Below are 27,939 nucleotides of genomic sequence, written 5' to 3'. Positions count from 1 at the left end.
TCTGTTAGAGCGGTTAAAGTCAAATTGTTAATATTGTAGGATTCTGTAGAATTATTATAATTGATGTGTTATATGATTTATATATTATATTTTATTATATTTTAATCTATTGTAAATCACATATTGTATAATTAAATTATTATAATTAATATATTATATAATTCATATATAATATTTATATGGTTAATATATGATTAATTAATTTATCTAACTAACCCTGCATAAGATGTAATCAAACCAACGGTTCTAGTTCTTGTTTTTATTGCCTTTTGTTTTTTGCGCTCGAGATGAGCAATTTTTTGTTATATTTTTTGGCTGCAACTAAACTCCGTTGATTTGATTCTGTCTCTTGTTTTTCGATCGCGAACGTGTCAACACACGGGTACACACAAAAAAGTGATTAAACAATTAATAACCGAAATTGTATAAATTCAATTGTATAAATTAAATAAAATCGAATGAAGATCACAAAACCCAATTATAAAAACGCTTATAATTTACATTGGCGACCGTGACAGGACTTTTTGCAAGTTGAATAGTGGTTATTAAACTCTAATTTATTAAAAAATCTAAATATTACCCACGTGTTGTAATCATTTTTTTATTAGTTTTGTAATCATTAGTGTACGCGTGTGTACATTTCTTCCAGATAGCTATTCTGTGTACTGTCGAACGTATATACTATTGTGCAATTGGTGGTTCTCGGTTTAGGTCCGCTAACCTCAAAACAGAACCTCGTGTCCGCATCAAGGTCGTTCTCGACAGTTAAAATCACAACAACAAGACACCTTTACTTGTTGATTGCACATACTTTCGCTTTTATTGTTTTTGGTTAATTTGTAACCATTAAAGTGCGCGGGTGAATATTTCTTCTAACCAGTTATATAGCTAACGCGTGCTAACTATTATAATATATCGTACATCTATATATATACTATATATGTACTATCGTACGTATATACAGAACCTCGTGTCCGCATCAAGGTCGTTCTCGACAGTTAAAATCACAACAACAAGACACCTTTACTTGTTGATTGCACATACTTTCGCTTTTATTGTTTTTGGTTAATTTGTAACCATTAAAGTGCGCGGGTGAATATTTCTTCTAACCAGTTATATAGCTAACGCGTGCTAACTATTATAATATATCGTACATCTATATATATACTACATATATACTATCGTACGTATATACTATTGTCCAATTGGTGGTTCTCGGTTTAGGTCCGCTAACCTCAAAACAGAACCTCGTGTCCACATCAAGATCGCGCTCGACAGTTAAAATCACAACAACAAGATACCTTTACTTGTTGATTGTACATACTTTCGCTTTTATTGTTTTTGGTTAATTTGTAACCATTAAAGTGCGCGGGTGAATATTTCTTCTAACCAGTTATATAGCTAACGCGTGCTAACTATAATAATATCGTATATCTATACATATATACTACATACTATCGTACGTGTGTACTATTGTGCATTCTATGGTTCTTGGCTTAGGTTCCGCTAAGCGCCAAATAGAACCTCGTGTCCGCATCAAGGTCGCGTTCAACAATTACAACAATAACAAGATAACTTTACTTGTTGATTACTGGTTATTATTTGCTTCCAATCAGTTAGTGTGCGGGTTCGTCAACGTCGCGTCTGACAACAACCACCGTAAGAGTAGTTCAATTTCGGAAAGTTCGCTGCTGCTATTGTGACTTTTCGACTTCGTCAAATCCTTTGCTGTTCCCGGGTATCTACAACTGTTTCAATGGCAACGGCAGAGCCAACCACTACGGCAGAACTGTCAGAACTAAAACAACAGCGAGCCTCGACGAAAGCGAGCATTTCAAGGATCAAGGCGTTCGTCAAAGGAAAGAGCAATTCGCTTTCACAGCCAGAACTGAAATGTCGACTAGGTATTTTAGAATCATATTTTAAACAAATTCTAGCTTTTCAGACTTTGATCGAGAAATTAGATGCAACTGACACAGCTAGAGATGAATTAGAAGACCTATACGTTTCCACCAAAATATTAATCATGTCTCAACTGCAGGAAGAGGCCCACAATGCGTCAGTGCTAGATGTAACAGCAATGATGCCCACCTCAAGTAAAAAATTACCACTGTTAAAATTACCTACATTCAGTGGTAAGTACTCGGATTATAACAATTTTATTAATTCGTTTCTCCAAATCATAGATCGCGAAATATACCTCACAAATATTGAAAAATTTAACCACTTACTGAACTGCCTTACTGGTCAAGCTCTAGAGACAGTACAGGCATTTCCTATTTCGAATGAAAACTATCCAAAGGCTCTGGATAGGCTTAAATCACGCTATGACAATAATAGCCTAATCTTCGCCGAAAATATCGCGACACTATTTGATCTACCAGCAGTATAGGGTCAGTCAAGCCAACAACTCCGTAGTCTGGTAAACAATGCATCCGCTTTGTATGGTTCACTCTGTTCGCTAGGTACAGAGAAACAAATATGTGAGGCTCTACTTATCTCGCTAATCATGCAAAAAACGGACGCAATTACACGTAGGAAATGGAATGAATCGCGTAACTTCGACACATTACCCAGTTGGGAGGATTGCTCAAAATTGTTGGATAGGCATTGCCAGTTTCTCGAATCACTAGACAGTGGAAACGGCAATCAGTCATCACCACAACATAAACCTAATAATCTTAACTCCAAGACTAACAGACGCTCAAAACAATACGCATTTGTTGCATCTACATCCAGCAATTCCTGCTCAATTTGTTCTAGCAATGAACACCTAATACAGAATTGTCATCGTTTTAAGGCACTGGAGGTGGTTCAAAGGTTTGAAAAGGTGAAGGGCCTTAAACTCTGCATAAACTGCTTATCGCCACGCCATCATGTGGTTAATTGCACATCAACGTTTAAATGTAAGGTTTGCGCAAAGCCACATCACACTCTCTTGCATCATTCGCAATTACCAACGAATATTAAGAGCGCCGGATCATCACGACGCACAGAACACGCCGCTATGCCCAACGACAATGTTGCCAGCCATTCCCATCTTAACATGTCATCGGCCGAGCAAATAATTCTAGCCACTGCATTGGTTTTAGTGAAGGACTCATCGGGAAGTTATCAAGTGGGTAGAGCCTTACTTGATTCATGCTCTCAGGTCAACTTCATAACGGAGGAGTTTTCAATGAAGCTTAGTTTATCAAAACATAAACATCGGCTGCATGTTTCCAGTATTGATAGTTCGTTGACCAATATAAGGTATCAGACGCTCACATCAATCAAATCTCGTCATTCAAATCTTGAACTTGCTTTAAACTTTGGTATTACGAATCACATCGCATATCAACCAAGTTCTGAAATCGATATATCGTCGTGGAAGGTTCCACCAAATACACCTCTCGCCGATGACCAATTTTTTAAATCCAAGCGCGTTGACCTTTTGCTTGGAGCTGAAAGTTTCTTTGACATTTTGTCTGTCGGTCAAATCAAACTAGGTGAAAATCTTCCAGTACTTCAAAAAACACTATTAGGATGGATCGTATCTGGGAAGTACAAGGGTCAGCCATTTGCATCACCAGCAGCAAAATGCCTATTATCAGTTGAAGATACAGTTTCCGATCAATTAGAAATGATGTGGAAGATAAAGGAAGTGCAACCGGCTGCAAAGTCATGGTCACCAGCACATGTTGCGTGTGAGTCATTATATCGTGAAACGGTCCACCAAAATGCGATGGGAAGAATTGTCGTTCGGTTACCATTCAAGGATTCGCCAGATTGTCTTGGTTTGACACACAATATCGCCTTACGCCGTTTTTGTTCTGTAGAACGGCGCTTGTCATCTAATCGTGCACTAAAGCAAGATTATCAAGAATTCATGAAACAATATCGAGAGCTCGGACACATGACGCGTGTTGAGACTCCGAAAACCAACGAACCACATTATTATATCCCTCATCATTGTGTTTTAAAACCGTCGAGCACATCGACCAAGCTGAGGGTGGTTTTTGATGCGTCATGTCCAACAACATCGCAACGTTCATTAAATGATATTCTACTGGTCGGCCCGACAATTCAGCCGGAGTTATACTTGTTGCTACTTCAATTTCGTTTGCACCGATATGCCTTGACGGCTGACATTGTTAAGATGTACCGACAGATACTGATAGATGAACCAGATCGAAAATTCCAATATATTTTTTGGCGAGATACGGAGTCCGATCCTGTTAGTACTTACGAGTTGAATACAGTCACTTATGGTACTGCATCAGCACCTTTCTTAGCAACCAGGAGTTTGCAATATTTGGCGGACAAATTTGAAACACAATACCCAATAGGCGCTGCACTCATTAAATCATCGTTCTTTGTCGACGACTTCTTAGGTGGAGCGGATTCCATTGATCAACTCACCAATATCAGACATCAGTTAACGGCCATTCTACAGAAGGGTTGCTTCGATCTTGACAAATGGCATTCAAACCATCATGACTTCATCAGCGATACTACAACAAAGAGTTTAAATCTTGATACAGATACAGTCACCAGCGCCCTAGGCATCAAGTGGCACCAAATGCAAGATGTTTTCCTATTTTCGTTCAATGCGCAACCAGGTCATATTGTAACAAAACGCACCATTTTATCCCTTGCGTCTTTCATATTCGACCCGCTTGGATTACTAGCACCGATCATACTCGTAGCAAAAATTATGATGCAAGAATTGTGGCTGTTGCGTGTGGACTGGGACGAGTCAGTCCCTCAAAATCTTCACTCAGCTTGGAAAACATTTATTCAAGATCTTACAACGCTTTCATCGATTAAGGTGCCGAGATACTGCCTATCCATAAACTATCAACAGGTTGATGTACACGGTTTCTGTGACGCTTCAATACGCGCATATGGTTGCTGCATATTTCTCCGATCACAAAACACATCAGGTAAGGTGACGGTCAGGCTATTCACTGCAAAATCCCGTGTGGCACCTATAAAGCGGAAGTCGCTACCTAAACTAGAACTCTGTGGTGCCTTACTTCTTGCCAAACTGTATCAGAAGGTCCAACCAATATTTGCGCAATTTAAAGGTGAAACGTTTTTTTGGACTGATTCACAGATTGTATTACATTGGTTGAAGCAGCACTCATCAACCCTGTCTGCATTCGTTGGCAATCGAGTAGCGGAAATTCAAGATATTACCGCAAATGGGCAATGGAGACACGTTCCTACCCAATCCAATCCGGCAGATGTTGTGTCGCGCGGCTGTAACATCCGCCAATTAACAGAGTCCTGTTGGTTCACGGGGCCGGAATTTTTGTTACTCGCTGATAAATACTGGCCGCATTTGAAATGTCACAACCTGGATATGGAAGAAGTCAATAAAGAGACGCGAAAGGTTGTATTTGTTAACACAAATGAAGACAACTACGTATTACAGGTATTGTCAAGATATAGTTCATACACTAAGATACTACGAGTAATAGCGCAGGTACAGCGATTCTATCATGTAACCAAGAATAAAGTGAAGAACGGAGAATGTACCCTCCAACCTATTCAGCTACAAAAGGCATTGCACTGTATAATTTGGGTCATCCAACAGCAATTCTTCGAAATTGATATACAACGCCTACAACGAGGGAACCCAGCCGAAGGTACATTAAAGCATCTAAATCCCTTCCTGGACAATGTATTCGGTTATCAATTACTAAAGGTGGGAGGTCGCCTCGAGCTGAGTGACATCTCAGTAGGCCAACGTCACCCTATTTTGTTGCCGAAGGGCTGTTATTTTGTGGAACTTTATGTTCGGCATGTACACTTGTGCAACTATCATGCAGGCGCAAAGGCACTAATTGCCCTTACTCGACTAAACTTCTGGATAATTAATATTCGAGAAATTGCACGCCGAGTCGTGCACTCGTGTATTCACTGCGTGCGTTATAAACCCAAACTACTTAATCAAATGATGGGTAATCTCCCAATCGAACGCCTCACTCCAAGTCGTCCATTCGCGCGTACTGCGGTAGATTTTTGCGGTCCTATATTAACGTATCTCCGAATTCGGGGACGGGTTCCATATAAGACCTATATAGCCGTGTTCGTTTGTTTGTCTACAAAGGCAGCTCATCTCGAAGCCGTGTCAGACTTATCTACGGAGGCATTTATTGCAGCACTGAAAAGGTTAATCGGTAGACGAGGGTTACCATCAGACATCTATTGCGATAACGCTACAAACTTCGTTGGGGCTAACAACAAACTAGCAGAGTTAAAAAGGATGTTTTTCGAGAAGTCTAATCAAGTGATGCTGCAGACCTTTTGCAGCAACCAATTCATAAATTTCAATTTTATACCGCCCCGAGCACCTCACTTTGGAGGTCTATGGGAAGCGGCTGTAAAAAGCGCGAAAGGCCATCTGTATCGAACACTATCAAATACTCGATTCACCTTTGAGGAGCTTGGAACAGCACTGATTGAAATCGAAGCCATCTTAAATTCGCGACCAATCACACCTCATTCTTGTGACCCGAGCGATTACGAAGCGCTAACGCCGGCACATTTTCTTATCGGTGGGCCGCTCAAAACTTTATCTGAACCAAGTCCTCAGTATGAAGCTGCTTCATTAATTGATAAATGGTCTCGTATAACCGCAGTCAAACATCACTTCTGGCGCAGATGGTCTAGAGACTATCTGAATGAGCTGCAGATACGCACCAAATGGACAGAAGAACAATCTAACATCACCGAGGGGGCTCTGGTTCTAATCCAAGAAGACAATATGCCTCCACAACGCTGGTTGATGGGCCGAATCGTGCATTGCATCAGGGGTCCAGATAATTTGGTTCGTGTTGTTGATGTGCAAACCCCAAAAGGAGTAATACGCCGTCCAATCCACAAACTCGCACTGTTACCAATTGAAAATCCTTTCAAGGGGGGCGGAATGTTAGAGCGGTTAAAGTCAAATTGTTAATATTGTAGGATTCTGTAGAATTATTATAATTGATATCTTATATGATTTATATATTATATTTTATTATATTTTAATCTATTGTAAATCACATATTGTATAATTAAATTATTATAATTAATATATTATATAATTCATATATAATATTTATATGGTTAATATATGGTTAATTAATTTATCTAACTAACCCTGTATAAGATGTAATCAAACCAACGGTTCTAATTCTTGTTTTTATTGCCTTTTGTTTTTTGCGCTCGAGATGAGCAATTTTTTGTTATATTTTTTGGCTGCAAGTAAACTCCGTTGGTTTGATTCTGTCTCTTGTTTTTCGATCGCGAACGTGTCAACACACGGGTACACACAAAAAAGTGATTAAACAATCAATAACCGAAATTGTATAAATTCAATTGTATAAAGTAAATAAAATCAAATAAAGATCACAAAACCCAATTATAAAAACGCTTATAATTTACATTATCTCAGGAGAAATTCCAGATCAAAACATCGATCAAAGTGAAAAGTGCAATAAATATTATAACAGCAAATAAAATAGTTGTCGAATACAACGAGAAATCATTATCAGAGATAAAATTGATTCTGAAGAAGTTATTATTCAAAATGAACAACTTAGAAATTACAAAGCTAGCGTTAGCAGAAAATGATGAAATATTAAATGAAATAAAGTTGCAAGAACTGAAAGAAATATTTAATAAGCTGCAAAATGAATTAAAATTAAAAGAAAGTCTAGACATAATTATATATACACCACCGAAACGAATAGAAGATACAAAGAAATGCTCAGATTAATAAAAGAATATCACAAATCTCTACATGGAGGACATTGTGGAATTAAGAAATGCATAAATAAATTAAAACAAAAATTTGTTTGGAAAAACATGAACAAAATGGTAAAAAATTTTGTCAACAACTGTGACACATGTGCAAGAGTTAAAATAATTAGGCACACAAAAGAAGAATACCAAATTACCGAAACACCAAACACATCATTTGATGTAATAACAATAGACACTGTAGGCCCATTAATACCATCTAACAATTATAGATATATTTTAACACTTCAATGTGAATTAACAAAATTTGTAGAAGCGATCCCTTTAGAAACGAAAGACGCTGTCAATGTTGCGAAAGCAATTGTAGAAAAATTCATACTTAAGTACGGTTGTTTTAGAAAAATGAAAACTGACAAGGGCACAGAACTCACAAATGAACTTCTAAAAAACATTTGTAAATTGTTAAAGATAGAAAAAGTAACATCAACACCATTTCACCATGAGACATTAGGAACAGTTGAAAAAAACCACAGAGTTTTGATTGACTATTTGATGACCATGAAAACAATAAACAATTGGGACGAATTACTTCCTTACTACGTGTACAGTTACAACTCGATTCCACACACAACAACAAAATACACTCCATTTGAATTAGTATTTGGTAAATTATGTGCAATACCATGTGAAATTATTAAAAATAAACAAACGATATATGATATTGAAAATTATGCTAATGAATTAAAAATCAAATTAAAATTCTCTCAAGAAAAAGCAAAAGAACTATTAATTAATGCTAAACATTTAATGAAAGAAAAACAAAAAAATGTTAATAAAGCAAAATTTAAAATAAATGATTTTGTATATGTCAAAAAAGGCAACAGAAAGAAATTGGATAACCCATATAAAGGCCCATATAAAATTGTATCACAACAAGGTACAAACAGTACATTATTAATGAATGAAAAACTTGTTGAACTGCACAACAATAATTTAATAAAATGCAGAAGCAGCAATAAATAAATTTTGTAATATCATATTAAGTAAGAATTATACGAATACTACATATTGGAAATATTAAATAATAATATCATATTTTACTAGATAAGAATCCACATATTAAATAATAATTACATTTATAGCAATGTAAAAAAAAAATATATAAAATTATTAATTTAAGAAATATGATATATGAAAAATTAATCACTTATAATTATATAAAATTTGTAGTGCAAATTACTTAAATATTCAATTCAATTAATTTACACTTTTCTAAAGGGGTAGGGTGTAGTGCCCATGACCTACGTTAATATCATATGTGACAAGCCACTGTTCATTCAGACAAAATAAATGTGTCATAAATTATAATATGCACTTTTGTCGGTTTGACGCTTTGACTTTGATCATATTACTTAAAAGAAATATTTTGACTCATGCTGTTACAAATATGCATTTGTAACATAAGACATGATAAGCATGTATGGTCATTGCACTATTCCGACCTAAATTCTAGAAAGTACATGAACTCTTTAAAAACAATATATGACGTATTATTGTAATGCGTTAGAAGAGTATTTGTTTATAAAATATATGTAATAAAATAATTAATGTAATTTTTGGGAGTAACCAATGCATTGATTGGTTACTCAAATCAATCAAAAAGTAAATAGTAATTGTTTAGTAAATAAGCTAGAATAAGTATAAATACCCATAATTTTTGATAATAAAATAGATTCAATTTAACTTAAGACAAGGTTACGTCTTTTATTTGAATCGTGTTCTATGCGGCTGAAGGAAAGATGCTGAAAGAACAATAAGCGGCTGAAGAGCTTAGTAATACTCTCCTCTATACTGATAGGTCGTTTCCACTTACACTGGTCGATAAGTGATCCTTGAATCCTTTCAGGACTCAGACATTATTTGGTGATATTAATTGAGAAGACTCTATCTAACAATCCTGCTATTATATCTTGACGATCCTAACATCCTGCAACCATTACATGGCGAAGCATTAAGATCATCACCATAACATTACAATTACACATTTTATAACCATTACACTTGTATGACATTGTTACCGCTGACATAATCCATGGTCCATGCGGTGCTATAAACATGACGACGCTGTGCATGGACAATACGTACATTTTCTATTGTTTTCAAAAAAATACAATCACTGATAGCGATGGTTATCCATTGTGTCGTCGTCGAGACACTGACCATGGTGGTCAATCACATCAATTACGCATGTCAAACGGTACAATAGTTGACATTGACAATCACTGGGTGATTCCGTATTCATCATTGCTGTGTACAATCTACAAAACACACATAAACATTGAGCTCTGCAGTTCAGTGAAGTCCATAAAATTATATGCAAATATGTCCATAAGGGCAGTGATATGGCTATTTTTGCTGTTCAAAATGTTAACGAAATCGATGAAATAACACGGTATCAAATGGGCCCATACATTAGCAGCAATGAAGCAGTTTGACGTATTTTGAGTTTTCCGATACACGAAAGAGACCCTGCTGTTATACATTTGGCCGTGCATCTTGAAAATGGACAGCGTGTTTATTTCACGAAAGAGACTGCTCTACGGCAGGCATAAATTGCCCCAAAAACCACATTAACTGAGTTTTTTGAACTGTGCAATTCGCACATTAATATTCCCGGTCGATTCGCAAACACATTAATATATACTGATGTATACTGATGTGCCACGATATTTCACATGGAACAAACAGTCAAAAAAATGGGAACCACGAAAGCGAGATGTTCCGGTTGAAGGATACAACGGTATATTTATGGAAAATACATTAGGCCTATTACACACAGTTCTGTAGTGCGCATACACATATTGACACAGCACATAAATAATCTTCAGTTTATTCCCATACTTTGTTGCGATATTTATGCAACGGGAATTAGACACCACGCGATAAGCGTCGTGGAATGTGCAGGCTAGTCAAATATGTTTATGCACACTTAATATAAACTGCATGTGCTTGCGCTGCGACGTTTTGCACATGTATTAGTATAAGTGTTATGTACATGCGTTGTGTCGCTATGTACATAGACGTTAAGTAAAATAATTTTTAAGTATAGAATTTAATAAAGATTTGAACATGAAACTCCACGTCTAAACATTCACTTACCGATACTTCACTCTAATACGGATAACAAAATTATTATACCAGCACGTTCTCATTGACTCGGAAGAAAACCAAGTATTAGTAGTCAATCAGGAACCGCAACCAGGTATACTGATTGCCAATACAATTGTTAATACCAAAAACCCATTTATTCGTATTATAAATACGAATACAACAAATAAAACACTAAGTCTCAATAGTAATCCGACAGAAAGTCTTTCCAATTACCAAATAACAAACCATAATAAAACTCAAGAAAACCGAAAAAGTGAAGTACTCTCAATACTCAGTAAAAATTTTCCAAAACAATTTCAGGCACAATTAACTAAGATATTGAATAGTTACAGTGATGTCTTTGGACTCGAATCAGATCCAATAACAACAAATAATTTTTATAAACAAAAAATAAGACTTAAAGATGATGAACCAATATATATTAAGAATTATAGAACCCCATATACATATAAGGATGAAATTAAGAAACAGGTCCAAAAATTAGTAGACGACGGTTTAGTGGAACCATCCCAGTCAGAATACAATAGCCCACTTTTACTAGTGCAGAAAAAAGCTTTACCCAATTCAAACACGAAAAGATGGCGGTTAGTAGTAGACTACCGCCAAATAAATAAAAAATTACTTGCAGACAAATTTCCACTCCCTATAATAGAAGACATACTCGATGAATTGGGAAGAGCAAAATATTTTTCATGTCTCGACCTAATGTCCGGATTTCACCAGATCGAACTTGACGAAAAATCAAGAGATGTCACCTCTTTCTCAATTAGTACTGGTTCGTATCGTTTCAAACGACTACCATGCGGACTAAAAATAGCACCAAATTCCTTTCAGCGTATGATGACGTTAGCATTTTCTGGCCTAGAGCCAACTGAAGCTTTTCTATATATGGATGATTTGATTGTAATAGGATGTTCTGAAAAGCACATGATGAACAATTTAACAAACTATGTCGAGAGCATAACCTGAAATTACATCTAGAAAAGTGTTCATTTTTTATGCACGAAGTCACTTATTCAGGGCATAAGTGTACAAATAAAGGCATCCTACCGGATGACAAAAAATATGACGCTATAAAAAACTATCGCATACCAATAAACGCTGACGGTGCTAGACGAATCGTTGTATTTTGCAACTATTACAGAAGATTTATTAAAAACTTTTCTTACTATTCGCGTTATATAACGCAACTATGCAAGAAAAATGTAGAATTTAAATGGACAACAGAATGCAATGAGGCATTCAACCATCTAAGAAGGGAATTACTAAAACCCACACTGTTGCAATACCCCGATTTTTCAAAACAATTTTGCATCACTACTGATGCAAGTAAAGTATGTATGACGGAGTTCAACTTCCAGTTGCATTTGCATCAAAAACATTTACAAAAGGGGATAGTAATAAATCTACTATTGAGCAAGAGCTCACAGCAATTCACTGGGCAATACTTCATTTTAAACCGTATATTTATGGGACACAATTCCTGGTCAAAACAGATCACAGACCATTATCATATTTATTTTCCATGAAGAATCCAACCTCTAAACTAACAAGAATGAGGTTAGACCTGGAAGAATATGACTTTACAGTTGAATACCTCAAGGGGAAGCAAAACCAAGTTGCAGACGTACTTTCACGAATTACAATGGAACAACTAAAAGAACAAACTGTTCAAATGGATAAAATATATAAAGTTACTACCAGATCCGAAACTCGACAAAGTAAAGAAACCTGCGCAGGTAACGACACACTAAGTTTAAATAATGTGAAAATAAAATATAAGCCCAACGTTTATGAAGTCATTAAATATAATGACGTTAAAAAATTCGTAAGGTTAAAATTGTCTACCAATAAATGCTATTTAAAGCATGGGAAAACAGTTATAACACGAATATATATGGACGATTTGTATATAAATGAAAAATTTGATCTACATAAATCAATTCTTCATACGGCTTGAAAAAGAAGCCGGTATACGAAAAATCACTCAAGTTCAAATGGCACCTAGCGAACAAATCTTTAAATCTATTTCGCAACAATTATTTAAAAAAATGGGCAATACTGCATTAAGACAGTTAACAATAGCGCTACTACCTAAGGTGACCATCATAAACGAAAGAGAAAAGGAAGAAATACTTAGTACAATGTCGAGATATCATGATGACCCCGCAGAAGGTGGTCATACAGGAATTACACGTACGTACGGAAAAATCAAGAGATATTTTTACTGGAAGAATATAAAAAAGGATATATCTAAGTACATTAAGGCATGCAAGCAATGCCAAATGTCCAAAACTATAAGACATTCAAAAACCCCACTAACGTCGACAGAAACGCCTAGCAACGCGTTTAATATTGTGCTAATCGATACCATTGGTCCATTACCGGAAACGGAAAATGGCAATGAACATGCCGTCACTATTATATGTGACTTAACTAAATATTTGGTAACAATACCTGTACCAAATAAAAGCGCAAAAACGATCGCTAAGGCCATATTTGAAAATTTTATACTGGTACATGGCCCAATGAAGACGTTCATTACGGACATGGGAACAGAATATAAAAATTCAATAATGACCGATCTTTGTAAATATTTAAAAATTAACAATGTTACATCGACTGCTCACCACCACCAAACACTAGGGACTGTTGGACGCAGTCACCGAACTTTCAACGAGTACATTAGATCGTACATTAATGTTGATAAAAGTGATTGGGACGAGTGGATAAAATACTTTACGTATTGTTTTAACACCACTCCTTCAAGTGTACATGGATATTGTCCATACGAGTTGGTCTATGGAAGAGTTCCTAATAACTTTTAAACATTTAGTAAAATAACCCAAGTAGATCCTATTTATAATATAGAAGATTATAGTAAGGAAGTAAAATTTAGATTAGAAACTGCCTATACTAGAGCAAAAATGCTTCTCGAAAAGGCCAAAATAAAACAAAAAGAAAATTATGATAAGGAAACAAGAAATATAGAGCTAACCGTAGGAGATAAGGTATTATTAAAAAATGAAGCAGGACATAAGTTAGACAATAAATACGTAGGACCTTTTACAGTAATAAATTTAGTCGAAAAAGGTAATGTAGTAATACAAAATAATAAAAGGAAAACACAAATGGTACATAAGGATAGGTTAAAATTATTTAATGAATAATTATTTTCATAGATTTAGTTAATTAATTAGATTTAATGATGTTATAAAATTAAAAAAAAAAAAAAAATTAATTAAATAAAATTTTTGACACAAAATGTATAACTTAACATACTTAACTTATTAACTTACATTAATATACATAACATTTATCTTAGAGAATAATTTCTTAACATAGTTATTACATTATTCCTCTAAAAAGGGGAGGTGTAGTGCGCATACACATATTGACACAGCACATAAATAATCTTCAGTTTATTCCCATACTTTGTTTGCGATATTTATGCAACGGGAATTAGACACCACGCGATAAGCGTCGTGGAATGTGCTGGCTAGTCAAATATGTTTATGCACACTTAATATAAACTGCATGTGCTTGCGCTGCGACGTTTTGCACATGTATTAGTATAAGTGTTATGTACATGCGCTGTGTCGCTATGTACATAGACGTTAAGTATAATAATTTTTAAGTACAGAATTTAATAAAGATTTGAACATGAAACTCGACGGTACTCTTCTTTTAATTACAGTTCATCCAAAGCAACGCGAATGTTTCTTCTTGCGTTTATTGTTGGTTAATGTTCCTGGACCGACTTCCTTCCAATATTTGCGAACAGTCAATGGCATTTTGTACGACACATATCATGATGCGTGTCGGGAATTGCATTTGCTGGAAGATGACAACAATTGGGATATTACTCTTGCAGATGCAGCATTGAGTTCTTCTCCTCTTCAAATTCGCTAATTATTCACCATATTATTGACGACATGTTTACAATCTCAAGCTTCTAATCTCTGGAACAAATATAAAGATTCCATGATATGACGACATTCTGCATCGCATTCGGATCGCTGATCAAGATCCCAACATTCATTTTTCGCCGGAAATGTATGGCGAGCTGCTAATAAAGATTGAAGATATTTGCATTCTGATTTCGAATATGCCACTCATTCGTTTTGGTATGCCCTCACCTAACCGCCCAGCAACAGACATCATTAACAGCGATATTCAGCGCGAACAACAGTTCGATACGGTCTATTTAACTACTTTCGTTGAAAATAATGAGCAACTACTCACTGATGCACAAAAGAATATATACGTTCAGATTAATTTGTCAATTGCAGCAGGACAAATGGATTCTTTTTTTTGGACGCACCAGGTGGCACTGCAAAAATGTTTCTAATCTCACTAGTACTTGCACGCATTCGATCATTAAATCATATTGCGTTAGTAATTGCTTCATCAGGTATTGCAGACACTTTGCTTGATGGCGGACGGACTGCACATTCAGCAATCAAGTTGCCGTTGAACGTTAACACAAATCCAGATGGTGTGTGCAACATAAAAAAGAATTTCGGTCTGGCTAAAGTTTTTCAAAAATGCTAAATTATTATCTGTGATGAATGCACTATGGCCCACAAGCATTCACTTGAAGCTCTCGATAGAATGATGAAAAATTTAAATAATAACACCAGGCTTTTCGGTGGTGTTTTACTGCTGCTATTCGGTGATTTTAGACAGACATTGCCGATCACTCCACGCGCTACATATGCGGATGAAATTAATGCGTGTTTAAAACAATCATATATATGACAAAATGTTTATACATTACGTCTTAACACAAATATACGTGTTCAACTGCAAAACGATCCATTAGGACTATCATTTTTCGAGCAACATTGGAAATGGAACAATACTATTGCATGGAGACACACAATGCATCAAATTGCCAGACAATTTCTGCAACATGGTAGATAAGAAAGATACTTTGCTTGAAAGCATATTTCCAGATTTACAAGCTAATTATATTAATCATGCGTGACATTGTGAAGATTTCAGCCGCAAATAATATCGATGTTGATGCTATTAACTGCAAAATACAACAGTCATTACCCGGCAATAATATATTGTTCAAATCGATCGACACAGTTACCGATCCTGAAGAGCAGTCAACTATCCTGTTGAATTTTTAAATTCGCTGGATTCACCAGGAATGCCACCACATAACTTAAGATTAAAAATTGGCTCAACTATAATTATGCTGCGGAATTTAAATGCACCTAAGCTATGCAACGGAACGAGATTAGTCATAAACAAAAATTATGGGCAATGTACTTGAAACTACAATTTTGAATGGCAAATTTGAAGGTGACGCTGTTCTCCTGCCACGAATTACAATGATGCCTTCAGACTCACCCATTCCATTCAGATTGCAATTTCCAATTCGTTTGGCATTTGCCATGACTATTAATAAGTCACAAGGTCAAACAATTTCGATTTGTGGCATAGATCTAGAAAATCAGGTCTTTTCACATGGCCAATTATGTGTGGCGTGTTCTCGCGTTAGAAAACCGTTAAGTTTATTCATTTATACTCTGTGTTGTAGGAACAACACAGCACATCGCGCTCTTAATGCGCTCTTGTACATTTTGCAATTTCGCTTTGGTGCAGTTGTGCGGCATCGAGAGCTGTCTTAATTGTTTATTTGGTTGAAAAAGCGGCACTTTGAACAGTTCGTTATTCGGACTTTGTACCCAAGCACATGTGCATTTGAGTGAAATTCGTATTTAGCGGTTTTTAAACACACTCGACTCAATTGCGTGCATATCATCAAACTCTTTTGGAAATTAATTATACTTATTGTTTTACTTGCAAAAATGACTCGTCGAAGAAATGACTCAGTAACTGAGCAACTCTCTTCACTAAAACAAGAGCGAACATCAGTGGAACGAAACATTCTAAGCATAAAGGCGAAGGTAGAGAAGGAATTAGCGTATGTGGATGTTAGCATTTTAAAATGTCGACTGCAAATTTTGGAATTGTATTTTACAGAAGTTTGTCAAATACAAAGTAAAATTGAACGAGCATGTCCGGATGATGATAGGCGTAGCAAATTAGAGGACATATATGTCAGCATAAAATCACTTATTGTGTCCACAATCAACAATCAAAAAATAAAGCCGATACATGAATCAAGTGTATTGAATTCGTCGATTTTAAACAACTCCTCACATCATAGTCGTTTACCAGCATTGAAATTGCCAAGATTTGATGGTAAATACAGCGAATATAAACGATTTTCTCTGCGTTTACAAATTTAATTCACAACGACCCGTCGATAACAACAATTGATAAATTTAATTATCTTTTAAGTTGTGTTTCGGGTGCGGCGTTGAGCGTATTACAACCATTTCAAATAACCGAGAAAAATTATACAAAAGCTCTAACGCAATTACAATTGAGATATGACAAAAAGGTCTTAATTTTTATGGAACATATTAATTCTCTTTTTTTTTATTAAAGATATGACGAAGGGCGACTCAATCACACTCAGGCATATTGTAGATACAGTGTCTGCTTTATTTGGTTCACTTCTATCGTTGGGTTCGGAAGCAGACATTCTGAACGCCATAATTATTCATTTAGTGTTGTCTAAAGTGGATAACGAAACTAAAATTTTTTATGATTCTCAGCAAGATTTTGAGTCATTGCCATCTTGGGAAAGTTGCTACACACTTTTGAGTCGAAGATGTCAATTTCTGGAAAGCAATTCGAAAAGATGCAATGATGATAAAGTAAATGATACCAAAAATAATTCTTTTAACAGAAAATTGACCACATTTGTTAACACCAAAATCAATTGTATGAAGTGTAATGGAGGAGACCACAGCCTAGGATCATGTCCATCGTTTGTAAAACTGACTTTTAACGCTTAAATTGTCTACGCAAAGGGCACGTCGTTAAAAATTGTCAATCCACAGCTCGCTGTCGAATATGCAATGGTATGCATCATACGTGTTTGCATAAATTCAAACCCATCGAGCAAAATGTGAGACCAAATTTGTCAGACAGTCCACCTGGACAACTAAATTTTCCGCAATCTCCATCAATTTCTCTAGTATCGCGTACTAAACAACGATCATTGATTCCCACAGCTGTAGTACTTATTAAGGATAAGTACGGTTTATACCAACCTATACGAGCATTACTGGACTCTTGTTCAGAGATAAGTTTTATCACTGAAAAGATGGCAAAGCAACTTCAATTACCATTTTAGCGAATAAACCAGGAAGTGTCAGGCATTGGTGATGTTAGAACACAAATTCGCCATTCAATAACTGCAACTATAAAATCTCGAATATCAAAATTTGAATGGTCATCGCAATTCGCTGTCACTAAACGTATCTCATTGAACCATCCAGAGCAGTTGATAGACACAACATCGTGGAATTTTCCTGAAGGCCTTGTTTTAGCTGATCCATTATTTTTTAAACCACAACACATTGACTTATTAATAAGTACGCAGGGATTTTTTGAATTAATATTAGATGGGAAAATTGCGTTAGGCACCAGCCTTTCATGTTTATTAAATACCGAATTAGGGTGGATCATCGGAGGACAATACAAAAATACGCCTACTGTCCGAGCACTCACTTGTAAATACTTTCAGTCGTCTAATATAGATTCAATGTTACAAAAATTTTGGAAAATTGAAGAATTAGAAAGCAATCAAAAACTTAATTACTCTAAGGAGGAGTTGGATTGTGAGAAACATTTTGTAGAAAATACCACAATTTTAAGTAATGATCAAATACAAGTTCGGTTACCATTTAAAGAGTCTCCAGAAGTCTTAGGTGAATCATTTGAAATGGCGAAACGAAGATTCCTTTCACTTGAGCGTCGATTAGAGCGTCAGCACACTCTCAAAGAGGATTATGTTAAGTTCATGCAAGAATATTTGATGTTAGGTCATATGAGTCGTGTCGACAACTTTGATAATATCACACCGCACTATATAATACCTCATCATTGCATATTGCGGCCTCAAAGTACCACAACAAAATTGCGCGTCGTATTTGATGCATCTGCACGCACATCATCGGGTCGATCACTTAATGAAATCTTAATGGTGGGACCTACAATTCAGCAGGATCTTATTTTGACATTATTGACATTTCGTTTACATCGCTATGCACTGACTGCGGATATATCAAAAATGTATCGACAGTTTGTAGTTGATCCAAGAGATCGTAATTTCCAATTAGTTATTTGGAGAAATACTGTTAATGAACCTCTGCAACTTTTTCAGCTCAACACAGTAACTTACGGAATGTCAGCAGCACCATTTCTGGCCATCAGAAGCCTGACTTACCTTGCAAATACGTATCAAAAGGAGATGCCAATTGGAGCTTCAGTTTTGAGCAATGACTTGTATGTTGATGACTTGCTAACGGGAGTAGACACAGTTGAAGAGCTTTGCATCAAAGTATCACAAGTGACTAAGATAGCAGCAAATGCAGGATTACAATTGGCAAAATGGAGCTCCAACCACAAAAGTTGGGTAAACTCAAGTGACGAATACCAAATTCTTTTAAACGAAGATGATATTACCAAAACTCTCGGTTTGGCGTGGAGGCCATCAGATGACATTTTTTGCTTTCAATATAAGCAACAAGAGTCAAAGGCTGCGACCAAACGTACTATTTTATCAGTTGTTGCTCGAATTTTTGATCTTTTAGGACTATTGAGTCCTATTGTTATACGGTGTAAAATCTTAATACAGGAATTATGGATTCATCAACTGAGTTGGGATGATCCATTGCCTCCACTTCTAAACCAATCATGGATACAAATTCAATCTGATTTGGAATATCTTAACCACATTGTAGTGCCAAGATATGTTTTAACATCATCAGCTTGCAACAGTCAGGTACACGGATTTGCTGATGCTTCTCAACGAGCATTCGGATGTTGTATACATTAAGACTGAAAAGTTTTCGGAAATTCTCATTTAAAATTCGCGCGCTGTATATTTTTCGATATTTTAAGTTTATGTAGTTTGGCAGCACTGTCCTTAATTACTATGCCAAAAATGAGCTCGATCTGTCAGACAGTTCGTTTACGGCAGCTGTTGAAACCAGTTCACCTCAGTAGTGCGTTGCGAAATGTCTTCGACGGTCGTACGACCGTCCTGGAAGGCTTTGTACCACTCATAAACTTGAGTTTTCGATAAAACTGATTCCCCATAAGCCTTTTGTAGCATTCGCAACGATTCTGCACACGAAATTTCGTTCGAAACACAAAATTTGATGCAAACTCTTTGTTCAATATTTTTTTCCATTGTTTTTTTCGCAACGCCCTACTGAGGTGAACTGGTTTCAACAGCTGCCGTAAACGAACTGTCTGACAGATCGCGCTCATTTTTGGCATAGTAATTAAGGACAGTGCTGCCAAACTACATAAACTTAAAATATCGAAAAATATACAGCGCGCGAATTTTAAATGAGAATTTCCGAAAACTTTTCGGTCTTAATGTATATATTCGGTCAAAGCATAATGGTTTTTACAAATCTTCGTTGTTGATATCGAAATCAAAGGTGGCGTCGATAAAAGCAGTATCGCTGCCTCGTTTAGAATTATGCGCTGCCGTACTTCTTTGTAAAACTTGGAACCAAATAAAACCCAAAATATTACCATTTATTAATGAAATCTTTTTTTGGACAGATTCTAAAATTGTGTTACATTGGATGAAGATGCATTCGTCAACTTTAAATTGTTTTGTAGCTAACCGTGTTTCTGAACTGCAGGACTATTCGCGTGGCATTACGTGGAGTCACGTCCCAAGTAAGCAAAACCCAGCTGATATAGTATCTCGAGGCTGTCGAGCAAGCGAGCTGAAGGATTCGATTTGGTTTTGTGGACCAAAGTTTTTGACGCTTCAATCAGCAGAATGGCCAAAAGAAACATCAAAAACTGAATTTCTCGCAAAGGACCTTGAACAACGAAAACCTACAGTCTTGAAATGTAGCAACAATGGTATCGATGAACATATAATCAATAAAATTATTGACGATTTTTCCTCATTTCGTCGTATTGTTCGAATAATATCATATATCTTTCGAGTCTTTAACAAAGTACCAATAAACAAAAATCAAACCGTAAACGACGTGAGTCCAATTACAGTGCGTGAATTTCAAGAATCATTTTGGCGTATTATATCACACCTTCAACATTGTACATATCGCAGTGTAATATTATCACTTCAATCGGGTAAAATCTTGAATCCAGACTTGCAAAAACTAAACCTCTTTTTGGATAAAACGGTCACTACAAGCGGAACATTTAATACAATTCGAGTAGGGGGACGATTGACCAATGCACCAATAGGCTTTGATGCAAAATTTCCAGCTTTATTGCCACGTGATCATCGGTTTGCTCAAATTTTTGTGGAATACTTACATCGTAAACACATGCACGTTGGCCCTAAGGTTTTAATTAGTCTAATACGCTCTCAAGTATGGATAATTAATGCTCGGGAAGTAGCTCGAAAGGTAGTGCGTAAATGCGTTCACTGTTTCCACTATAAACCGAAGCTGCCAGCCGATCGATTAGTTGCAAACCGGCCATTTCTAATATCAGGAGTTGATTTATGTGGACCATTTTATACCACATATCGTATTCGTAGTAAAGTTCCATATAAAACTTATATTGCAATTTTTGTCTGCTTTTCATCAAAATCAGTTCACACTGAATTAATATCAGATTTATCCACTAATAATTTCATTCTAGGCCTAAAAAGATTCATATCACGTCATGGACTGCCGCAGCGCATTTATTGTGACAATGCAACAAATTTCACTGGCGCGAAGACACCACTAAATAAATTTAAAGAACAATTTTTCAGTCAGCAAGGGCTTAGAGAAATGCAAAAGTACAGCAACAATACTGGATTTGAGTTTAAGTTCATTCCGCCAAGAGCACCTCATTTTGGTGGACTTTGGGAGGCGTCGGTGAAATCTCTCAAAACATTATTATTAAAAAATTTGGCGCAATCTAGCCTAACTTACGCAGAATTACAAACCGTGATTATTGAAGCTGAAGCGATTTTAAATTCCCGGCCGATAATTCTATTATCAGACGATCCGAACGATGGTGAGGCTTTAACGCCTTTAACGCAAATATCCAATATACATTTAGTATCAATTTAATTAATCATTCAACTAAATTTTAATTTGATAAAATACTAATTATAAAAGCCCATATTTTGGGGGCTCGCCCGAGATAAAACTGTGCTGTAATAAACTGTGGTGAAATAAACTATTGAAATAAACTATATTGGGACAAGCTGTGGTGAAAAATTTATAAATGTTTTGTATGAAATGGCGTCGCTGGGCAAAATCGACTCGCTACAACATGTTCTGTCGAAAGGTAGAAAGGAGAATATTGAACTGTTGCACAAATTTGTTTTTCAGTGTGGAGGTGATAGAAATAACAGTCAACGGCTCAGGAATTTTGAATGCTTTGACTTTAGCCAAGATGACGAGGGTTGTAAGTCATTGCAGGAGTACTTACTGCAAATTTTGAAAACAACGAATTAATTACAATATGCAACATGATGGGAATTGACTACAAGACTAACGACTTGTTGGTGCACATATTCAACAATTTAAGTAAGGGTGGTTTGCTCCGTTCCGTTAATGCAGTTGACGACACCGACGACGAAAGCGATGATGATTTTGATGATAATAAAGATGATCATCAAAATGACACTATCGTTCAACGCAACGAACATGGAGATGAAGCAAATAGTGAAACACGCAACAATTACCAATATAGAGAAGACGATGGCGAATTAGAGAGTGAAATTCGCTGCGACAATCGATACGACGAAAGCGATGACGAAATAAACAGAGGAACATGTAACATGAAACAAAGAAGTATGACATCGCAAAACAAAATTATTAAAAGCAACAACGAGTTACAACAAAGACAGGAATGTAAACAAAATTTAAAAGTAGCATTTAAAAATATAGTTACACCAAGGTTCTCATTAAATTTTCGTAATGTCGCAGATTCAAAAAAAATATTTAGTGGAGATGATTTGTTATCAGTTGATGTTTGGCTAAATGAATTTGAAGATATTTCAGTTATGATGCAATGGGACGATTCACAAAAGTTTAGCTTTGCAAAACGATCAATAAAAGGATTTGCGCGAACATACTTAATGAGTGAGCGAAGTATAAATAACTGATTCAAACTAAAAAACGCTCTGATAAATGAATCCAAAGAATCGATAAATAGTGCTGAACTACATAAATCAATGTCCTATATAAAAATTAAAAAAAGTGAAAATTTTCAAGAATATTTTCTCAATATGAAAGGGCTAGCGTCATGCGGTAATATAGAAGAAGCAGCTCTAATGCAATATGTGATTAACGGCATTAATGACTTAAATATAAATAAAATTATTTTATATGGCGCGAAAAACTTACGAGAGTTTAATGAAAAACTAAAATGTTATGAATCTATAATTGAAAAAGATCGTGCGGTTAACCTGAAAGGTAATAAAAAAAACCTGTGGAACAACAAGGAAAAGAAACCAAAATTATTTTGTGTTACAATTGCGGCATGAAAAGCCATGTAGGGCATATGCAGTAATAAAAGCAAAGCTTCGCAAATCAAAAATATCTTTGGTTGGAGTTGGAGAAAAAAAACAAGTAACAATAAAATAAAGCCCATTGGTCAATATAATTTAAATGTGTTAATTGATGGTGAGGTGAAGACTATGAAATGATTTTTCAAATAGTACAATCAGGTTGTGTGGACGTAGAAGTGGTAATTGGTGAACCTTTAAGAAATCAAACCGAAATAAAAACTAATAGTGACGGTGTTGGAGCAAAACAGAACATTAAACTTAACTGCTCTACCGTGTATATAAATACTATTCAGTTCTTAAATTCGCTGCACTTGCAAAACGACCGTTTTGAGTTTTGTTTTTACTGTTGTATTGTTGGAGAGTTGATACTTGGTTCCCGTTGCAGCAGACCTATTTTTTACTTTGCGCGAATTGTACGGATGCCTTTTGTGAAAAGCAAATTATCAATTTTTTAATAAATTACAAAAATTATATATTCTAAATTTGGTGTATTTAAATTATAAAATTTAAAGTTCCAATTACAACAATTATATACTCTACATTTGGTGTATTTAAATTATAAAATTTAAAGTTACAATTATAACAATTGTCTATTCTACATTTGATGTATTTAAATTATAAAAATTAAAGTTACAATTATAAAAATTATATATTGTATATTCGGTGTATTTAAATACTAAAAAAAGAATTAAAAATTATCATTAACATTCATATAACTAAAATAAACTGTGAATTCAAACATTTCGTTCGTTTTATTATTAGAGCGGAAACATTTGGCGACCGTGACAGGACACGTGTCCTAGCAATAAAATGGATACCGATAATGATAACAATACAACCAGCAATGCAAGCAATAATGCAGCTAATATGGCTAATAATTCAGTGAACAATATAGGTAATAATTCTGCTCTTAACTTAAATAATTTAAAGCAGTAGCGATCAACGGTGAAAAGGAACATGACCTCGATCCGATCTAAAATAGAAAAGGAGAAGGACGAAGTAGATCCAACGATTCTAGAATGTCGACTACAAATTCTAGAATCTCATTTCAAACAATTATGCCATATTCAATCACAGATCGAACAAGTAACTCCAGAAGACAATGCCAGAACTGATTTTGAAGAGCTATTTGTTGTTTCAAAAGCGAAAATACTTAATTTGCTTAAAGAAACTCGAAGTAATACTTCATTTGAAAATAGTGTGATGAATACAACGTCCAATTTTAGTGTTGCCCACAATTCTCGTTTACCATGTTTAAAATAACCAAAATTTGATGGAAAATATGCCAACTACAATCGATTCATCGCAGCATTTAAGCATTTGGTGCACAATGACCCAACCTTATCTGATGTCGATAAATTCAATTATTTATTATCATGTCTTACAGGCCCTGCACTTGCAGTCATCGAAGTCTTTCAAATTACAGCAGAAAATTATCCAAAGGCTATGGCACGATTGAAAGAACGTTTTAATAATAAGGTATTAATATTCTTAGACCACATTACTGAACTCTTTAATATTCCAGGAATGACTAAAGCTGATCCGACTTCTCTACGTAAATTAATTGATACTGTTGCAGCATTAAGATCATCATTGCTTTCATTGGACTCAGAAGTAGAAGTTATGAATGCTATTTTAATTTATATAGTCCTAAATAAAGTTGATGCGGATACAAAATTGGCACATGACGAAAAGCCAGAATTTGAAAAAATGCCTTCTTAGGATGAATGTTATAAGATGTTAAGTCGGCGCTGTCAATTTCTTGAAGGACGAGCTACGTCCATTAATACTTCCGAAAATAAATTACGAAACAATTTTAATACCGTAACAAGAAGAGTATCACAAACGCATCTCAGTGTCAAATCTGATTGTGAATTTTGCAAGGCAGCTGACCACTTTTTAGGAAAATGCCCCTCGTTTTTAGCAACGCCAGTTTCTCAACGCTTTGTAAATCCGAATCACGTTGCAGAATTTGTCGTTCATCACGTCATACTCATTTACACAAATTTACAAATACTTTGACTAGTTCATCAATTAGTTGTCCAAGTATTGCAATTCAAGAGCAAGGACAGCTACAACAATCTAATAGCGCTGTAACATTATTACTAATACTGTTCTGGTATTTGTTATGGACAAGTTTGGGCTTAAGTATCCAGTGCGAGCACTTTTAGATTCCTGTTCCGAATTAAACTTTATTACAGAGGAAACAGCCAAATTATTGCATTTAAAATGGCAAAACTCTACTCAAGAAGTCTTTGGTATTTCCAATTTGAAAACACATTTCAATTATAATGTATTTGCAACTGTGCAATCTCGCACGTCCGATTTTGAATAGTCTTCTCAGTTCACAATTACAAAATCTATTTCCTCCGGAAACCATAGAGCCTACATTAATGCAACAAAATTTCAAATTCCTACTAATATTCAATTTGCGGATCCATTATTCGATAGATCTTGTCAACTGGACATGCTGATTGGTGCAGAAATATTTTTTGATTTATTACTTGAGGGCAAAATTTCGTTAAGCAAAGACATGCCATATTTAATTAACACTGATTTTGGCTGGGTAGCAGGACGCACGCATAGCACAGACTTATGTTCTAAATCATTTGAATGCATCTTTACTCAAAAATCACACAATGAAGACACATTCCTCGAACGATTTTGGGAATTAGAAGAATACAAAATAGGCTCCCCGCAACTCAGCGCAGAGGAAAAAAATTGCGAACAGCACTACATCAAAACAGTAACAATCAGCGAAAATGGGCGAGTTCAAGTAAGATTACCTTTTAAAGTCAACCTCGATGTTTTAGGAAAATCATTTCATCTAGCTAAACAACGTTTTCTTTCACTGGAACATAGGTTGCAACGAGATAAAGCTTTATACAAAATGTACTCAGAGTTCATGAATGAATATGTATCATTAGGGCACATGTCTAATATAAAAGCAGTAGATTTTTCGAAGCCACACTATTTTATGCCACACCACTGCGTTTTAAGGCCTCAAAGTCTCACAACAAAGCTTCGAGTCGTGTTTGATGCTTCAGCAAAGACTTGCTCTAAGTATTCTCTAAACGACACATTTATGGTTGGACCGACTATTCAACAAGATTTGATAACTACGCTCATGGCATTTCGATTACATAAATATGCATTGACAGCAGACATTGCAAAAATGTACTGCCAATTTTTGATGGACAACCGTGATAGATGATTCCAGTTAGTGTTGTGGCGAGATAATCCTCATGCTGAATTACAGATTTTTCAACTAAATACAGTGACGTATGGAACATCATCCGCTCCGTTTCTGGCTGTTCGATCGCTCTTTCACATTGTCGACATGCATATTCATAAATTTCCAATTGGTGCTTCTACGTTAAAAACAGATCGCTATGTTGATGATCTTCTCACCGGCGCTAATACTATTGCTGAATTACTAAACAAAAAAATAGAAATTACGAATTTACTATCAAAAGCTGGATTACAACTCGCAAAATGAAGTTCTAATTGCGACAAAGTAGTGTCGAGCACTGATGAAAATTTCAATATTAAATCGAACGCAGATCCCATCACGAAGGCATTAGGCATAATTTGGAAACCAAAAAGTGATTTATTTTGTTTCCTATACGAAATTCCGAATCATGACATTCATACAAGCGATCGGTTCTATCAACTGTAGCTAAAATTTTTGATTTATTGGGACTTTTAAGTCCAATTATCGTACGATGTAAAATTCTAATTCAGGAAATGTGGGTACAAAATTTGAGTTGGGATGAAACTCTGCCTCCAAAGTTACTAACATCATGGTTAAACATAAGAGATGATTTATACTTTTTAAATTCTATTAATGTACCTCGTTATGTTTTTACTGCTTGTGAAATTAAGAGTGAAGTTCACGGATTTTCCGATGCTTCACAGCGTGCGTACGGTTGTTGCATTTATATGCGTACAAGATTGAATGATACGTGGAATGTAACTCTTTTAATTGCTAAATCAAAAGTAGCGCCGATTAAGGCACAGTCCCTACAGAGGTTTGAACTGTGTGCAGCACTCCTATTAAGTAGAACATGGAATAAAATCATATCCAACGTTGAACAATTCGTGAATTCAGTATATTTTTGGACAGATTCTGAGGTGGTATTGCAGTGGCTACAAATGCATTCATCTCTTAATTGTTTTGTAGCAAATCGTACATCAGCAATTCAAGAAATTACCAAAAACATCAAATGGCTTTACGTACCATCTAAGGACAATCCTGCAGAATTAGACATCACCTTTTGGAAAATCATTGTAACATATTCACATGAGATCAATTTATTGGAACGGTGGTTAGAAGAGGGTGTTAAGTATTACATTTATTTTGTCTTTTGCTGACCCATGATAAAATGCATTTAACGTAATCGTAATATATTAATAGGTTATATTTTTGC

The 27,939-nt window shown here is 35.5% G+C and overlaps 4 protein-coding genes across 4 annotated transcripts; all 4 read left to right on the top strand.

Moving 5' to 3' along the window:
• The first annotated feature begins 2,509 nt into the window (after nt 1–2,509).
• LOC119687781 lies at nt 2,510–11,874 on the top strand. The gene is made up of 3 exons (XM_038102272.1): nt 2,510–6,918; nt 9,918–10,020; nt 10,936–11,874. Exons 1-3 carry the CDS (start codon nt 2,510–2,512, stop codon nt 11,872–11,874), a joined length of 5,451 nt encoding a protein of 1,816 aa, XP_037958200.1.
• Nucleotides 11,875–16,730: 4,856 nt separating this feature from the next.
• Nucleotides 16,731–19,837, top strand: LOC119687775. Its single transcript, XM_038102259.1, has 4 exons — nt 16,731–17,127; nt 17,377–17,724; nt 17,805–18,055; nt 18,131–19,837. Exons 1-4 carry the CDS (start codon nt 16,731–16,733, stop codon nt 19,835–19,837), a joined length of 2,703 nt encoding a protein of 900 aa, XP_037958187.1.
• A 769-nt stretch (nt 19,838–20,606) lies between these two features.
• On the top strand, nt 20,607–22,061 carry LOC119687772. Its single transcript, XM_038102245.1, has one exon. It carries the CDS (start codon nt 20,607–20,609, stop codon nt 22,059–22,061), a length of 1,455 nt encoding a protein of 484 aa, XP_037958173.1.
• Nucleotides 22,062–25,976: 3,915 nt separating this feature from the next.
• Nucleotides 25,977–26,723, top strand: LOC119687764. Its single transcript, XM_038102231.1, has one exon. It carries the CDS (start codon nt 25,977–25,979, stop codon nt 26,721–26,723), a length of 747 nt encoding a protein of 248 aa, XP_037958159.1.
• Nucleotides 26,724–27,939: the final 1,216 nt, after the last annotated feature.

Source organism: Teleopsis dalmanni, chromosome 1 (genome assembly GCF_002237135.1).
Source record: "Teleopsis dalmanni isolate 2A chromosome 1, ASM223713v2, whole genome shotgun sequence".
Lineage (NCBI taxonomy): Eukaryota > Metazoa > Arthropoda > Insecta > Diptera > Diopsidae > Teleopsis > Teleopsis dalmanni.
Note: the sequence above shows the minus strand (reverse complement) of the source record. Positions and strands in the feature narration are given on the sequence as shown.

What these genes read in the sequence shown, in the direction of transcription:
- LOC119687775 (XM_038102259.1), top strand. Translation starts at nt 16,731, where the DNA reads ATGACTCGTCGAAGAAATGACTCAGTAACTGAGCAACTCTCTTCACTA. An exon ending in GAAATTGCCAAGATTTGATG is followed by an intron (nt 17,128 to 17,376) that starts GTAAATACAGCG and finishes TTTTTATTAAAG; the next exon opens with ATATGACGAAGGGCGACTCA. An exon ending in GTTTATACCAACCTATACGA is followed by an intron (nt 18,056 to 18,130) that starts GCATTACTGGAC and finishes TTACCATTTTAG; the next exon opens with CGAATAAACCAGGAAGTGTC.
- LOC119687781 (XM_038102272.1), top strand. Translation starts at nt 2,510, where the DNA reads ATGCAAAAAACGGACGCAATTACACGTAGGAAATGGAATGAATCGCGT. An exon ending in CCTTTCAAGGGGGGCGGAAT is followed by an intron (nt 6,919 to 9,917) that starts GTTAGAGCGGTT and finishes AATCACTGATAG; the next exon opens with CGATGGTTATCCATTGTGTC. An exon ending in TTGACATTGACAATCACTGG is followed by an intron (nt 10,021 to 10,935) that starts GTGATTCCGTAT and finishes TTATTATACCAG; the next exon opens with CACGTTCTCATTGACTCGGA.
- LOC119687772 (XM_038102245.1), top strand. Translation starts at nt 20,607, where the DNA reads ATGCATTCGTCAACTTTAAATTGTTTTGTAGCTAACCGTGTTTCTGAA.
- LOC119687764 (XM_038102231.1), top strand. Translation starts at nt 25,977, where the DNA reads ATGCTGATTGGTGCAGAAATATTTTTTGATTTATTACTTGAGGGCAAA.